The sequence below is a fragment of the Esox lucius genome, chromosome 1 (genome assembly GCF_011004845.1).
Source record: "Esox lucius isolate fEsoLuc1 chromosome 1, fEsoLuc1.pri, whole genome shotgun sequence".
Classification (NCBI taxonomy): Eukaryota; Metazoa; Chordata; class Actinopteri; order Esociformes; family Esocidae; genus Esox; species Esox lucius.
In genome coordinates, this window is record NC_047569.1 from 33,295,660 (window position 1) to 33,308,269 (window position 12,610).

Sequence of the window (12,610 nt, forward strand, 5' to 3'; positions counted from 1 at the left end):
ATTTCGTAAGATTATGAGCGTTCCAAGAGTACACAACACTGTGTATTCAAATCGTAAGTAGGCCTGTTGGATTTGTGGGTAAGTTTAAAATGAAGCTTGTAATGGGGATATTAGCCTATTTGGTAAATTGTTGTTGTATATTTTGGAAATGTTTATAAATATAGTAGACTTAATTGTTGCAATATTTCCTGTCAAAAGTGATCTAATGTAGCCTGTACACTGGAAATGGCTATTGGAAAGCTATTGGAAAGCCACATTTTTGAAAGTGGTATCTTACGAAGGCAGACATTTCACTAGGGACTTTATTGTCGCCTCTTCCAAATTAGGACGACGTGCTTTAGCACCTGCAGTAATTTCAGAGTGGCAAGCAGGCCAAGGGAACAAAAAAATACTCAAACTCTGACATCTCGGCTCTTTGTTTCATAATCGTTTCTGGTTCTGGTATTTGCAGCTAGACTTCTTTCCGACAGAAGCTGCTTGCGCGTGTGTTTTCCTGAAGCGAAGCATTATATCGCATAGTAAGGTGCGTTTGATTGAGCTAGTTAGCAACCTAATTTCTCACAATGTTGTGCATAAGCAGTTAAGGCATACATTGCCCTCTCTCTCATTGATATAGCGAGCTAGTTCCTGTTTCAAACAAGGCTGATGGCAGATAACGACCAAATATCTAACTATTTTGTATGCGTTATTGTAGCTATAGCTAATTTACTAATTGAGCTACAAGAAGTTTGCTAGCTAGTTGATTAGTGCTGTGCAGGAGAGCCACGCTATAGACAACTAACAAAGCTGTTTTAAGACCGGCTATATATCACTCATCTAGCATCAGTAAAGATTAAATAATCTAAGAGATTGACGACCGATATTAGGAGAGTTATCAGAGGGTCTTTCAGATATCTACCAAATTCTTTAATAATAAAACATTCTGTCACGCTGTAATGATGTTTTACATGTTTAACTGTCATGGTAATTCAGCCTACATGACTTGGTGCACCATGTCTCAGCAGGATGTTCAGTTGTGTACAATTTTAGAATTAAGGAGCTTTACAAAAATCACTTAAAAAAAGTTCCAATCCTGTTATTTTACTAACTTAAATGTCAAAGTTGCTTGGCTAGTTTTAAAATAATTTTTAACATTATCATTGCAATAGTGTTTTCTTTTTCAATGTGTACATTCGCTAGGTGAATTCTGAAAGACACTAGGGACGTTATTCATCCTTAATTCTAAAATGCTTATTTGGTATTAGAAAATAAGTTTTCATTATATTAAACCCAGCTGAAAACTATTTGGTTTATTTATATTACACTTAACATTGTCTGTTATTGAGTTGTCACAGTATGTAATGCACTGGCATGTGTTAAGGTAGGTATTAGGTTACAAATGGCAGAAAGGAATTAAATGAAGCTAAAGATGTGAAGTGTCTATTTCTGAAATTAGATATTCTGATGTACTTATTATTTTTAGTTGTACATTTGCTCCTTCCACATCTTTCATTCCTCAAAACATTGATTGATTGACTGGCTGGTTTCTACAGTGAGCTGTTCCTTTTTTGCACTTTTTGACCTAATATTGACCTCAACACATCCCAGTCTACTGCAAACTGTGGCAATACAAAAACTCTATATAAAGCTTAATTTATCAAAAGAAAAAATAGCTTTTAGCTTTTTGATATAATTAAGTGATGTTCTAATACCACATTAGCAATTTGGCATGATCACTCAATGATAAGGTGTTGGAGTAATGGTTGTTGGAAATGAGGCCTGTGTAGATTTAATCAAAAATACTTAAATAGTCATGTTTTTTTAATCATTTATATCCCGACTATACTTTGATCAGTTGAATACCACGTTGGTGAATGAAAGTAAAAATGTCCTTTCAAAACAGCAACATTTGTAAATTATTTCAAACTTTTGAACCACAGTGTATAACTTTTATTGTCCTGGTAGATTTCAGATCAGTCCCATGGCTAAAATATTTCCATAAAATGTATTTCAAATTGACTAACAATATTATTTGTTTTATAGATGCCACACAAACCTGGATTTATGCAGTGTTTTGTGTGTGTCTTTGGCTGTCCTTGTGTGTTCAAGTGGCTCTATAGTTAGAGTGAAATTTGTAATTAAGTTCTGTTTGATTCCCAACTGAGCCAAATGTTGTGTCCTAGGGCATGGCACTCCCCCCTAATTTATTCCAGGATAATGTACCTGGATAAGAGTGTCTACTAAATGACTAGGATGTATACTTGTACGTACATTTTATATTAATGCATTTGATTTGTGTGTAAACACTGTTGATTTTATTTACAATCTTCAAAGTGGAGTAAAACTGAAATGGAAATTGATTCCTTTATTAGAAGTGTGGTTCCAGAGCCCAAGCCGTGCGTAGAGGTGATCCCGACTACCTCTAATCGGAACCTCTCAACCTCACGCACTAACTCAGGCTCCTTCCCCGCCAGCAAGGTGACATTCCACGTCCCTAGAGCCAGTTTCCGTGTCCAGAGATCGGGTTGTCTAGGCCCCTGCCTTCGACTGCCGCCCGATCCTCTTCGCACCGGCCCCTTATGGTCCCTCCTGTGGGTGGTGAGCCCACGGGAAGGCAGCCCCACGTCGCCTATACATCATTAAGGGGGTTTTGAACCGCTCTTAGTCTGACCCGTCGCCTAAGACCTGTTTGCCTTGGGAGACCCTACCAGGGGCATATAGCCCCAGACAACATAGCTCCAAGGGTCACTCGGGTACTCAAACCCCTCCACCACGTTAAGGTGGCAGTTCTTGGAGGGGTGGAGAGTGCCTGCCTCAAGTGGAGGAGTTTAAGTATCTAGGGGTCTTGTTCACGAGTGAGGGAAGGATGGAACGGGAGATTGACAGACGGATCGGTGCAGCTTCTGCAGTAATGCAGTCAATGTATCGGCCTGTCTTGGTGAAGAAAGAGCTGAGCCGCAAGGCGAAGCTCTCGATTTACCAGTCAATCTACGTTCCTACTCTCACCTATGGTCATGAGCTTTGGGTCATGACCGAAAGGACAAGATCCCGGATACAGGCGGCCGAAATGAGCTTTCTCCGCAGGGTGGCCGGGCGATCCCTTAGAGATAGGGTGAGCTCGGTCACCCGGGAGGAGCTCAGAGTAGAGCCGCTGCTCCTCCACATCGAGAGGGGTCAGCTGAGGTGGCTTGGGCATCTGTTTCGGATGCCTCCGGAACGCCTTCCTGGGAAGGCATTCCGGTCCCGTCCCACCTGGAGGAGACCCCGGGGAAGACCTAGGACACATTATCTAGCTTGGCTAGTCTTAATATTATTTGTAACCTTTCAAATGGTATTTTCCATTTTCAATGTGTAGCTTAGAAAAATTAAGCTTTTCACTATATAAGATTTCTGTGAGTGTGACATTCATCTATCTTTTATTACACTGATGCTGAGAATGTTTTGTTGTTATAATCTAAGCTATTCTGCAAACAAAGTCAATTGACGATGTGTTATTAGGGTTTCAACAGTATGCCAAAATCCTATTCTGTTTGTTCCAGTTCGCTGTTATTCTTCTGGCAAAAACTGTCCTTTCTGCAAATTCCTGTGAGTTAAAATGCCCAAATTAATATAGTAAAGCGTCAAGAAACACAACTTCTGGTGCAGTGGACATGCCAATCAGCCTCATGGTGGCACAAGCCTGTGAAGTTTGACTTTTTGAAAGTTCACCGCACCCATCCCTTTTGACCTGGTCTTGGAAATCAGTCCATAGGTGTATCTCCTCACTATGAAAATGTTTGCCCCTGACACCCAAAAATCGCCGTAAAGGATTTTCAGCCATCTTTGTTATTTTGAAAAACACTTAAAACACTACTCATATGGCTGCAAATGACCAATCTTGATGTAGTTTGACATTTGGCATCTATGTATAAATATCTTCAAGTGTTGTATAAACCAGACCAGTATGTAAAAAAACTACATGGGATCACAATTGGACAGGAAAAAACATCCAACACTGGCTTAATGTTTGTACACGTGTGCAGTTTTTTACCCTACATACCATACTGCATAATTTTCATGCTAACTAAATGCTGAAACCCACTAAATGCTGCTTGCAGCTTTAATTGATGTTGCAAATGTAAAGACAATTGCTTAGTTACAGTAACATATACATTCCAAGGGGTCTTCAAAGTTTCCTTTTGTCATTACTTGGTCCCCTTAATCGCTGCTTGCAGCTATATTTATTATTCTTCTCTAGGGCCATTTTCAGAGGTCCATAGCTCGGTCCCCTCTGGTTCAAAATGCTCCAAACTTTGCCTTGTAGTATATGGGTACCATGGTGTAGTATACCATGGTACCCATACTTCTCATGGTGGCGCTCCTCATGGTACCCATACTCCACTTGGTGCTTTTCAGCCTTCACACAACAATATATATCCCCTCTGTAATACCATGATTCTCATATGTTTAGGAGAATTTCTGGTTTCAAGGTCGTTTTGTTTTGATTTCCTCTCCTTCGATTGGACATCCTGATTACTAGCGGCATTGGGCATTTTTAAATAGCGAAACATTTCTCTAGTGAGAGCATGCTGTAATATGCTTCCTGTGCCCTGCTTGGGCATGCTGAAATGCTGCTCGCAGCTTTAATTTTGAATGGGTTTTGTTTCACAATGCTCTCCAGGGTGTGGTTATCCCTTTTGCTTGTACACTTTTTTTCTACTGCATCTTTTCCTTCCTTTCGCCTCTCTCTTAATGTGCTTGGACACAGAGCTCCGTGAACAGCCAGCCTCTTTATCAATGACCTTTTGTCTTGCCCTCCTTGTGCAAGGTGTCAATGGTCGTCTTTTGGACAGCTGTCAAGTCAGCAGTCTTCCCCATGATTGTGTAGCCTACAGAACTAGACTGAGAGACCATTTAAAGGCCTTTGCAGGTGTTTTGAGTTAATTAGCTGAATAGAGTGTGGCACCAGATGTCTTCAATATTGAACCTATTCACAATATTCTAATTTTCTAAAATACTGAATTTGGGGTTTTCATTAGTTGTCAGTTATAATCATCAAAATTAAAAGAAATAAACACTCGAAATATATCAGTCTGTGTGGAATAAATTTATATATTATACAAGTTTCACTTTTTGAATGGAATTACTGAAATAAATCAACTTTTTGATGATATGCTAATTATATGACCAGCACCTGTATATAAAATGCATGTCACCCAATGTTTGCGGGGCTGGTGGACCCACAACTTTATTGGGCCTAACAACATATCCATAAATATGTCAAAATACTTTAGCCTAATAGAGGTTGACAGCCCATGATGAACATTAACCTAATATACAGTATCTCACAAAAGTGAGTACACCCCTCACATTTTTATAAATATTTGATTGTTTTCATGTGACATCACTGAAGAAATGACACTTTGCTACAATGTTAAGTACAGGTTGTATAACAGTGTATATTTGCTGTCCCCTCAAAATAACACAACACACAGCCATTAATGTCTAAACTGCTGGCAACAAAAGTGAGTACACCCCTAAGTGAAAATGTCCAAATTGGGGCCCAAATTGTCAATATTTTGTGTGGCTACCATCATTTTCACCAGGGCTTCACAGGTTGCCACTAGAGTCCTCTTCCACGCATCCATGGCGACATCAAAGAGCTGGTGGATGTTAGAGACCTTGCGCTCCTCCATGTTCTGTTTGAGGATGCCCCACATATGCTCAAAAGGGTTTAGGTCTGGAGACATGCTTGGCCTGTCCATCACCTATACCCTCAGTTTCTTTAGCAAGGCAGTGGTTGTCTTGGAGGTGTGTTTGGGATTGTTATCATGTTGGGGATCATGCTCTGCTTCAGTATGTCACAGTACATGATGGCATTCATGGTTCCCTCAATGAACTATAGCTCCCCAGTGCCGGCAGCACTGATGCAGCTCAAGACCTTGACACTCCCACCACAATGCTTGACTATAGGCAAGACACACTTGTCTTTGTACTCCTCACCTGGTTGCCGCCACACACGCTTGATACCATCTGAACCAAATAAGTTTATCTTGATCTCATCAGACCACAGGACATGGTTCCAGTAATCTTCCAGTAAACTTTTTGCACGCTTTCTTGTGAATCATCTTTAGAAGAGGCTTCCTTCTGGGACAACAGCCATGCAGACCAATCTGATGCAGTGTGCGGCGTATGATCTGAGCACTGACAGGCTGACCCCCCCACCCTTCAACCAATTTGCAGCCATGCTGGCAGCACTCATACTCCCAAAGAAAACATCTGGATATGACACTGAGCACGTACACTCAACTTCTTTGGTCGACCATGGCAAAGCCTATTCTGAGTGGATATCCAATATAGTTATTGCTATTAAAACAATGATTTTGCATTTAATTCATTGCGTGTTCAGAACTGAAATGTCTGACAAATTACAATGACGCCGGACATTTTGACAGCAAATATAGCGGAACTACTGCCCTTCAGAAAACTAAATCTGTAGGGGAGTACCCTCACTAAAATTACGTTGTTCTACATTTTCATCCCGAAAAGGCTGTGACATTCAGTATCTCTGAAAGACCTTAGGGGAATGTTATGAATGTACCTGTAACGTCCTGAAAAGGCTGTGACATTCAGTACCTCTGAAAGACCTTAGGGGAATGTTATGAATGTACCTGTAACGTCCTGAAAAGGCTGTGACATTCAGAACCTCTGAAAGACCATAAGGGAATGTTATGAATGTACCTGTAACGTCCTGAAAAGGCTGTGACATTCAGTACCTCTGAAAGACCATAAGGGAATGTTATGAATGTACCTGTAACGTCCTGAAAAGGCTGTGACATTCAGTACCTCTGAAAGACCATAAGGGAATGTTATGAATGTACCTGTAACGTCCTGAAAAGGCTGTGACATTCAGTACCTCTGAAAGACCTTAGGGGAATGTTATGAATGTACCTGTAACGTCCTGAAAAGGCTGTGACATTCAGTACCTCTGAAAGACCATAAGGGAATGTTATGAATGTACCTGTAACGTCCTGAAAAGGCTGTGACATTCAGTACCTCTGAAAGACCTTAAGGGAACGTTATGAATGTACCTAGAACATCCAGAATAGGCTTTGACTTTCAGTAAGCTACCAAACATTTTATGTCACCAACAATAAAAAACATAGAGAACTTGATCACATTATAAGGTGATAATACATTTCAAAACCTGCTGTACCTCCAAATGATACCGCAAAATATCCTTCAGGAGTCTCATGATTAAACAATAGTTATTTTTCTATGTATATATGCCTATGCCATTTTATACAGGAAACACTTGCTGTAATGGGTTATGTTAAACTCATCTGGGTATGACTGGGTACGTCTGGTTATGACTGCTACCAGTCTCCCTATAAAATATGTAGACAAGAAATACAGACAACAATGGTTGGCTCATGTCTAAGATCCTGAGATTGTAGACAGAAAAATCTTATTGTGGACAGTTGCGATTAGCATATAACGAGACATGAGAAAAAAAACACAGGTTTAAAAACAGCAGTCTTCTAGGGAAGGTAATATTTCATTTTTATACTCAGGTCCTGGTTGGAGTGCCTCTAGGCATAAGACATATTGTTTGTGTTGTTTAGTTAAAAAAAAAATCTTAAGCAAACTATTTCAGTTGATTTGTAAACATTTTTAAAATTGGATTTAAACTTTGTAATGGCAGCCTACTTAACAACATGATGGAAAAAAACACATTGCATTAGTCAGGGCCTAATCTGGCATGTGGCCACTGGGCTATAGATCCCCTATGTTACAAAATTTCCAACAGCTCCTATATATTTTTACTCTGGTCACTGCTTAGTTGCAAACTGGTAAAAAGCTACTGATTTTGTCAAAACACGTTTTTATGTCCCAACTCCAATTGTTAAGAGTAATAACCTCTTTAATAGGGATAACACCCTATTAAATAGTGTCAATTTGAAGACAAGTTAAATATAGTCTAAGCATGAATATAGCTATATGTAACATCAACAAAATATTTCTTAAATTGTCATCAGTTGGTTGTGAAATGCAGGAGCAATACATGTTCACAATTATTTGGCTTTCTATGATTTGAGGGCTTTCTGCCCACCAAATTTCTGCAGGCCCAACCAGCTACATATTTCTGCCAGTGCCTCGACACCAATGACAAGACTTATTCTACTAACAATAACCAGTAGCCTAAACAAAAGGCTGCATAATTGTAATGAGGCAGCATTCATCACAGCCTTGTTCAAATATAGTTGAATATAAAATGTTGTGGCTGTGCATTTAATTGGGTCAAGGTGTAGAATTAACGATTGGCCTGTATTTCTCTCCTTCACATTCTCTGTGCATCTTTAACATTTAATTGTGCCAAACCTACATATGGTAGTGAGCATTGCATTGCCCTTTCTGCAGTTTCCAAGAACGGAAGGAAAACAGAACATATTGCAATGCAACATTCCTCTGTGTTGGGTTCTCTAACAAAAGTATAGAACTAAAAAGCACATAATTTCTCTAAAAAGGCACGTTTTCTCACAAATGTATTTCATAGAAATTATGGTAAATACATACTTTACAATTTACAAATTGATTCTTGCTTGTAAAAGATAACGATTGTCTTATTCACAGTAATTAATATAATGCAATATGGCCTAGACTGGTGGTTATGTTGGTTTGCTCCCCATTTTGCCAACGATAATTAGTTAAACTCACTTTAATAAGGAGATTCTCTGGAAGCCAATGTCTTGAAGGTTAATTCCATGATGCTTAATGCACTGCATATTCATATATTTCATTATTTTAACACATAATATTCACCCTAACCCATTAAAACATGACTCGGATAGTATTATGATATTGTGAGAAGCGGAAATGTCATGAACATTTTCAGGGCACATGTAAATGTTGAGAACTCTTCTACATATATGTGCACTAATGTTTTACATGAGTTTTCCGTGTGGCTGTAACCCTGCTGAACTAGGCGACATATCACTAACCATACCCATCCACCCACCGCTTAATACTGCCTCTCAGGGATCTTGTTGCACTTTTCTTTTTGTACTACATGACTCAAACACTGCCTTGCAAGGTTTCAGTTGTTACATGTACGTGTCTACCTCTGAAACCTCTTTGCTGCTGTCCCTGCATCTCAGTGGCACATGCTACCTTGCACCTTCAGTGTGCCTTCATTGCACATTTAGAATTGCCATTGTACTTGCATCTTTCTATTTTTTACTGTCTAAAATCAGGGGAGAACTGTGTCTATTGGATCTGGCCTTCTATGGGGGAAATTTTAATCTAAAACATTGTGTAGCGGCTCACATGGCCTACTCTGGCCTGATCTTTGGGATGCAAGAAGAGTCTCTACCCCCCAGAATCACAGAATGTTGGTTTATTTTTGCAAAGTAGGACTTTTTCCCAGTGTATGAATCTCTTACTTTCTCTTTCCAATTCCCTATCATTTCAACTTGTTCTCACGGCATAATAAAGCTCTACAGGCTTTTGTGGTAACTATTGCAACACAATATGCTCATCATGTATTGGAAGTCTTGGATCTTAGAATCTGTCATCGCATTTTAGATATGTTTCCCTCCCTTTCCCATACCAAAGCATCTTGTCTCAAGCAGAATGTGATGGTGTCAGACCTCAGGGGGAGATAAATCTGTCATATAGCTCAGGTGCATTTATTTTGGATAACTATGACTGCAAGCAAAAACAGCTAACTGCCTCGCTCAGGGACAGAACCAAATATTAGTTTTACCTTGCCGGCTTTGGGATTCAATCTACACTGGCACAAAAATATGAACACACGTTAAGTATTGTTCCAGTGTTTCATGAGACTATGAAACATTGAATTGCTAATCCGTAACCATTTATGTGTTGACTTTGAAGTATGGTTAGGGTCATTGTCTTATTGAAAGGACCATGTATGGTTTTGGGCTACAAAATCTTACATCAAAGTCAACACACTTAGCGGAATTCACTATGACATCGATCTTAACAAAAACCCCTGCACCACCAGTAGTAAAACAACCCCAAAGGAAAAATGATCCACCCCCATATTGTACTGAGGGTATCCGGTGTTTTCCTTTTATGCAGTCCCCTTCTGATGCTGAACATACCCATAGCGCCTGGTCTGGCACTAGAACAAAGGTTTTGATTTCCATACGTGGGGTGGGGTCAGGTCTGTAATGGCTTGTGATTGTTATGTGATATAAATAGGACAGGATATGTGATATTTATAGCTCATATCTCCAAAATGTGAGGAAAATAGAAATGTTGCGCCACACGGACCAAGCAATAGTCATGTGATGCGGTGCAGCTACAAACTAATGTGTTGGGAACAATCTGTCACTGCTCTCTAAAAGGATGACAATACACTGTAACCTCAACTTTCAACATTGAGACCTGTCATCTTGTGCTGTGTGTCTGTAATCAGAGGCCTGTTCATTTTCCCATTCTCCTTACTGAGATTGTCACTTCCTAAATGATTGGCACCTTGATCAGAAAGAACATGAAACATGGTAAAAAAAAAAAATGTAGACTGGTAATAAGTTTTTATTTTTAATATAATTTGAATATAATTATTTAAAGGAATAAAAATGCCACATTTACCAGATTATACATGTTTCTTTTCAAATAATACAATTTCACAATTATTGGCAACCATGTTTTAAGTACTTTGCGCATCCATCCAGGGACATGATATAATTTCTACATACAGTACATCATCTTTCCAGCTCTTTGAAAATCTTTGATCTGGATTTACAATGGTCTAGCATTGTGGCCATTAATAATATAATATGGAGGAAAGAAGGAAATAAAAATGTATTGTGAATATCATTCTATCATTTTAGTTCTGTGAGTTCTGATTTGGAGTCTTCATTGTTGCAGCCCATCCTGAGCAGACTCCTGTGAGATGTCTCACACAACAATGACATTACTTCTAGCTTATTCTGAAGCAATAATAATTATATATTAAGAATAATTGATAAATAGCTTGTTTTTTTTTATAAAATATGATATTTTTGCTCAACCTGTCAACAGCACCCGAAGATAGGCATATTGGTTTTCTGAATTAAGTTATTTTTCATTTTTTCTTTCAAGTACATTTGCCTCAGTTTTCCAAGCATACACTTTGTTTTCTCTATAAAAACATGGAAAGTCAACAGGTATGTACGCTATGAAGACATTATTATTTACAGCCATGATCTAGGAGCAATCATGGTTAACTGTCTGGCTCAGGGACTGAACCACAGGGCTTTTCATCTTGGCATGGGGATTAAAATCAGCAACCCTTTGTTTATTGAACACAACACTCTTGAACACTTGGTTACCCTGACACCTCAAGGCCTATGTCGGCAGATTATTGGATTATAACCTCAGTATACTGTAGGCAGCCAGCTGAGCAAACAGGATAACGGGCAACATCGGACGAACAACGATGTAATAAGCACTTCATTCTGAATCACTAATCACAAATATTGAAATCTGGCATCCATTACTAATTATACGACCATCCCCTGGCCTAGATAAAAAAATAAATAATGCTAAACCCTCTAAAATAAAAAAAGTATGATAATTTAAAATGTTCTTAAGGGAGTGTCTGTATACATTTCTGACACTCCCTTTTCCATTACCAGTTGGAGCCAGTTGCGGGTAACCAAGAGTTCAACAACAGTAACATTCTCTTCTCATTGATGCAGCCAAAATTAACTTGACTGGCAGACATTGCATTAGATCATCACTCAGGAGAACTTCCCATAATGTTCTGAAACACTAAACAACATTCTATGTGCATTCTTTGTGCTCAAAAGGGTTAATTACGTACATGTGATTTGTGACCAGGTTAATGCCTACAGTGTTTACTGTCACTTGTTTAAAGAAATAGCTTAAGTATGACAGGCAACAAAATGTAGACAATGAAATGTAATTAAATGAAATATACATGTAATCTTAGTAATGTGACAGTTTAACATCAAACCTTTCCTGAGATATGGCTCCTGAGATAAAATAAGCATGCTGGTTTTTAACTTAGTTAACATACTTGCAATGTGATGCCTGTGGCCAGGACGGCATTAAATATGAGAAGTGGCCCGTTTGTCATTATAAATGAGAATCAGCTCTTCACCTGGTCAAATAAAATGAATAAAAAATACCAGGTTTCTCTAAAATAGCATATGAAAAAAATTATCCCGAATTCACATAGCGTTTTAAAGCGTGTAACCATTGTTCTGACCTTTTGGTTATATTCACATGTTGCACATGGAAAGAATAGAGTATATAGGGGACGGGTGATCACTGATGTCAGAGATGAAGCGTATGTCCTTCAGGGTACAATTTGGTTTCATCCAGATGTAAGTGTTTCCTGGCACCAGCTCAGGGGAACCGCAATGGTCAGACAACCTCAGATATTCAGGGTTAGATAGGGCCCGGACCTGGTTCTTCAAGAGCATCAAGAACACGGCATTCTTCATCACAACGGACATCTGGTTTTTCATCACAGACACAGTCTCCACAGTCCCTATGTAAACTGGACACACAATAAATACACTATTAATGTTCTGGACAGAGGCTACTGCCCCCCCCCCACACAGAAACACTTCCCACTTTTGTTTTCAACCGCCAGAGAGTTAAGTCATGTTTC

At 39.1% G+C, this 12,610-nt stretch overlaps 1 protein-coding gene and 1 long non-coding RNA gene across 2 annotated transcripts in view; one reads left to right on the top strand and one right to left on the bottom strand.

The window, feature by feature from the left end:
• Positions 1-12,610, top strand: part of LOC114839423 — a 12,953-nt gene continuing 343 nt past the window's right edge. Inside the window, exon 1 of the long non-coding RNA XR_003781884.1 lies at positions 1-78. This is a non-coding gene — a long non-coding RNA (uncharacterized LOC114839423). The remainder of the gene's footprint in view (positions 79-12,610) is intronic.
• The window catches only part of LOC105012073, a 17,626-nt gene continuing 15,588 nt past the window's right edge, over positions 10,573-12,610 (bottom strand). The window contains exon 13 of the mRNA XM_029120410.2: positions 10,573-12,496. Within this exon, the coding sequence (XP_028976243.2) occupies positions 12,216-12,496 (281 nt within the window). The 3' untranslated portion in view covers positions 10,573-12,215. The remainder of the gene's footprint in view (positions 12,497-12,610) is intronic.